Raw genomic sequence first — 4850 nt, 5'->3', positions numbered from 1 at the left:
GAATTTTAGTTTAAGTAGCGAGGGTCCACCGCTTGGTCAATGATAATCAAGGGCATACGTAGAATTTTGCCCGATAATATATAATTAAATTTATCTCTATTCATCCATTTATGTTTTTCAATCAACATGTGATTTAAGATGATATCAGAATAGGTAGTCAATTAATATTGATTTTTACTTATTGGATATTTTTCATATTTCAAATCCACAAGTGAGAGAAATCCTTATGAATTGTAATGGGTCATAATCGTAAATAATTAGATTGCTTTTTATTATGTTCACTTAGAATTATGAATATATTATTACCATTTGATCTTAACGATAAAAGTAATGGTAACCATAATAAAGAAATGACTTATTCATAAATCTCATAGTGTAAACGTCACATTCTCTGTGATGATAATGATATCACCTAGCATGTCTAATAAATTGGATTGATTATCTTCCACTTGTCAATTAAGTACGTATTTTATATAAATTTGAAAGTGGGACTCATATGTAAATATGTATATTTCATCTAAATACGAATATGAAATATATGGAAACTAATCAAATAAAATTAGACCTATTTTTTATATTATTATTGATTTATTACAAAGCTGGCTTAATTGTAACTCGTTTGAGCATCACTTTATCTGGATTTTTTGTTTGTTTGTTTTTTTCGAAGAGAAGGTTGAAGAGGTTACTTGTTTTGGATTCACTTTTTCCTTTAATTTCATTCTCTATCCCAATCTTTTTTCCTCGTCTCAGTTATTCATGTGTCTTTTTCTGCCTGTTTTCTTCTCTGTCAAATATTCTTCTGGCCTCTCTTCTACCTCTTCTTATTCTCTCTCTGCTTGCTTTCCACTCATTCTTCCCTTCCTTTCTTTTTCTTCCACTTCTCTTTTCTTTTTCTTTTTTTTTTTTTAATAAAACAAAAATAAATAAAAATAAAAATAAAACTTCTTTTTTTTTCCTTCTTCTACTGCTTTTCCCCCTTTATGGATTCCTCTATTTTCTGTCCCTTCCACTACATCTATTATTTTTTCACCTGTACATGTACATGTAGTTCAGGTTTGCGTTATATGCAGTGATTAGTTGTTTCCACTCGTTTTTCAAAGAAAACATGGCACGAAGGTTTGAAGTCGATATTCAAAAGCAATATGTAGGTCCCTGCACACCCAAAAAGAGAAAAAATCATGTGCTGATTTTCAATTAAACTACAACTAAGTTTTTTCCTACTTCAAATGAAAGACTAGTGTACTCATTAACTGATATAAATATATAATACATGATTCACATCTCACATCTCAATGCAACCACAAATTGATTCACTTGTCGGATTAAATTCATTAAAAATCCTATCTCCATGACCCCTTATTAACCATTAGATCAACTCATGGTGATTAGAATATTTATGATAAAGATAATATATAAATATTATATTTTTTAGTATAATAATTGTAGGGTGGAAGATTAGACCTTTGTCCTCTTAGCACGGAATACATTCTAATAATCAAGCTCACTTTGACATAAATATTATATTTATACCATTGTAAACTTATCATTATTATTAGCAGCCAACACATATTTTGGCAATTAAAGTTTGAACAAATTCAACCAACAAAAGGGGGAAAATAAATGAAGGTTCCAAGAACTATGAACTCAGTGGCACAGTATTCAAATTACAAGAAATTCTGTGAGAAAACAAAATTAATGAAACAAGTGAAAGTTCATTGCGTTACTACGAGTATGGCAACATTCTCTGAATTTATTCTATTAAATTTTCTAAGCATACCCATCCCTAGTCGGGTATAGTTTCCTTTCTATTTTGTAGCCATTACCAATGCATTTTAATGCTCATATGATATGATAGCCAGTAGACTATTTAAAACTTCTAATACTGTACAAACCAAAAACTTCTTCAAGGAATGTTCAATGCCTAAACAAATGCTTGTGAACCTTTGGTACTAATCGACATGTCAACGAAACTCGAGTATTTGTTCTCTCGAAAGAACTATGATCATGGTTCACTTTGACTGTCTGATTTTCTGTTTCTAATAGCGTGCTTTGAACCTCAATTTTGTTCACTGTCTGAGAGAGCAAAGAAATGAGAAACAAACTGCAATTCTGAGATGAATATTAAGAACCAATTATTAGTCGTTAACATACCTGTTCATAACATTGAAGACTGTTGTCATTGATACCATGCAAGTAACCTGACAAGTATATTAAGGCAACAAAAAAAAAAAAAAAACAGTTGACAAACTTCTCTAAACAGAGAAGGCTAAGACAAAATCAAGGGCAAGATTTACCAGAATAAGCTTCATCCTTAAATATGAGCAAACTACGAGGCATTAGAAGTACAGAGAAAGGGCAGTGAGTTGTTCCATTAGAATCTTTGTCGTCGAAGTTTTCTGTCAACTGGTCTGCACATGATTTCAACCTTGAATGGGGCGTGAAGTCCATAACAACAGGAGAACCAAGAGATAGAATTGCTACTACAGGAAAGTAAGCAGGGCCATCTTGGTGCGGCTACACGGAACAAGAACCAAAAACTGTTTCTAAGATGTTGCTAATTGGTTTAACAGTTGGGAGTTGAATGAATGATGGAAAAATATAACACTGATGTATAAAAGATTTTTTTCCAATTGGAGATTGGATGTCAATGTACATGTAGATTAGATCTATGATGGGGATCATGGCAATGAATATGATTATAATACAAACAAGATATGCCCTAAAGACGAGGAATCGTCAATCCATACCATTATGCCTTGATTGTGAAGGTATTCGTTGATAAGAACATGGTTTATGGGTGCAGGGTATAGATTTGTTTCTTGATAGATCTTCTTGGTGATATTTGTCAGCCAAACAGGCACTGTAGAACATCAGAAGCCAGAGATTTGTCAATTTAACTGATTGAACTTGTTCAACTTTCACCTAATATCCAGAGAGGCAAATCTCCATTCTCCGGTACTGTACTCTCTTAGATAAAGAAGCTTATAGGTAAAGCTGTAAATTAAGATGAGTGCCACCCATAGAGGAGAATTAGGCAGAAAACAGAAAAAAATTAAGCAAGATAAGCGGCTTGATGGAAACAAATTTTGGCAACCTGCAAAGGGACTGGTGTACAATCACAATGATAAATGATATGGATGCTTGTATATCCTACTTAAGTAATCCTTGTAGTAAAATATCCAAGCTTTGTATAAGGGGTATGAAAATATGAGCTAGCCAATGTAGATCAGTAGGAATACTGTACTGATAATAACAAAATTTTAGAACTCAAGGACACCATTGTACAACCTATAGAACAAATCTTATTCAAGTACGGTTGTAAAACCACGCTAATATCAAATTTCATGCTTGATGGCAGTATAAAGTCTTTCCAGCTCTTATCAGTCATTCCCACGATGAGATTGAATTAATTAAACTAGTCTAGCCAAAAAGTATTAATTCCCCATTGTAATAAAAAAACAAAAGTTAAACTTGGTAGTAAAGCCACAGTGCCATTACAAACCTTCAAAATTTGTTCACCTATCGTATACCTATACGTTTCCTTATACTATACATTTGAAGTTAATTTCTCGTGAATCAAATTACTCCCATTCGCTGTCTTTCAATTTTAAACAATGTCAAGGAAAAGCCACACACCACAAGGTAGAAAATGAACTATTACCTTGAATATAGCCAGTTTATCATGAATAAAGCACACTAGAATTTCGTAATCAATTTAATAAGAAGTGTATCTCAATGCATTAAGCTTAAACTCGATTGCATTTATTTCCAGAAGCCAGTATATTATACATCAGATAAAAAATTAACTAAGAACATTTCAATTTTAAACATAGTTTCCTCCAAACTTACATTCTTGGGGGAGAAGACCTTTTTCATGTACAATGCCACCTGCAAGAAATCAATGGATAAGGAAAGCAGTATAATTAGTAAGACAAAGAGGATAATCTCATATCTTTCAAGAATTCAGATCTTCAAAAAATAGCAAAAACGTATAGGATAGCTACTCCAATTTCTACATACCCCAATTTTGCAGCCTCCTATTCTTCAAAGATTTCCATTTTGACGCAGGCGCTTTATAAATCTACAAATGAAAACTAACCCAGTTTAGCAAACGATTACAAGGAAAAAAAAAATAGAAAAAAAATGTGCAATGAAGGAAAAGCAATAAGGAAATTTGGTACATTATCTAGAAGCAGGGTCTCATCGTCGTGTGTTATGAAGTTGGGAATATAGAACACTGTTGGAAGATGCCCCACTTTGAAATTATTAAGCCCTTCGGCCGATTCCATGGCTATGATTCAAAACCTCAATTTGCAGAAGGATTTAGAACCCTAAGAACAGCTAGATGGAAATTATGGGAAAGGGTGGGAGCTGGATGAAATTGCTCTTTAGATTTAATTAAAAAAAAAAACCCTAAAAAATCATATTGTGCCTTGCGATTGAACTTCCCTCTCTCGCGCAACTGCTGCTACTCGGTGAACCCACGCTTCCATCGAACGGCGACCACGATCGGAGCTTCAGACGGTGGCTACTTCACACTCAAACTTCAGTCATCGTAAGGAACTTAAACATTTGGGGACTATTTGCTCAAGGATTATCCAAATTATAATAATCATTTCTTCTTACAATAAATATTATTATGTAGTCTTTAATTAACCATAGTCAATTCCTATTTTAAAATTCTAACTCTTTGTCCAAATGTCCTCTTTATATATTGGAGAAAATTTTTACCTTTGAGATATTTGGATTCGACTGACTTTTGTTGTATTTTTTTAGAGTTTTTTTAATTATAAAAATGCACCGAAACTATATATTTTGGATAAAAAAATGTTCCTAAAATTTCAAAAATT

The 4850-nt window shown here is 32.6% G+C and overlaps 1 protein-coding gene across 1 annotated transcript; it reads right to left on the bottom strand.

Annotated features, from left to right (window-relative positions):
- Positions 1-1609: 1609 nt before the first annotated feature.
- LOC120072526 (alkylated DNA repair protein ALKBH6 homolog) lies at positions 1610-4618 on the bottom strand. Its single transcript, XM_039024907.2, has 7 exons — positions 4182-4618; positions 4021-4081; positions 3850-3888; positions 2748-2860; positions 2295-2514; positions 2152-2198; positions 1610-2073 (listed from the first exon to the last, which is right to left on the bottom strand). Exons 1-7 carry the CDS (start codon positions 4287-4289, stop codon positions 1915-1917), a joined length of 747 nt encoding a protein of 248 aa, XP_038880835.1. The 5' UTR covers positions 4290-4618; the 3' UTR covers positions 1610-1914.
- Positions 4619-4850: the final 232 nt, after the last annotated feature.

Source organism: Benincasa hispida, chromosome 3, assembly GCF_027475165.1.
Source record: "Benincasa hispida cultivar pf3 chromosome 3, pf3_genome.v1.1, whole genome shotgun sequence".
NCBI lineage: Eukaryota > Viridiplantae > Streptophyta > Magnoliopsida > Cucurbitales > Cucurbitaceae > Benincasa > Benincasa hispida.
The sequence above is the reverse complement of the archived record's forward strand: the minus strand, read 5'-3'. Positions and strand labels throughout refer to the sequence as shown.

Coding starts and splice junctions, on each gene's coding strand:
- LOC120072526 (XM_039024907.2), bottom strand. CDS start 4,289: ATGGAATCGGCCGAAGGGCTTAATAATTTCAAAGTGGGGCATCTTCCA. Junction 3,889..4,020: donor TAGGAGGCTGCAAAATTGGG/GTATGTAGAAAT, acceptor GATTTCTTGCAG/GTGGCATTGTACATGAAAAA. Junction 2,515..2,747: donor TTCACAATCAAGGCATAATG/GTATGGATTGAC, acceptor TGTTCCGTGTAG/CCGCACCAAGATGGCCCTGC.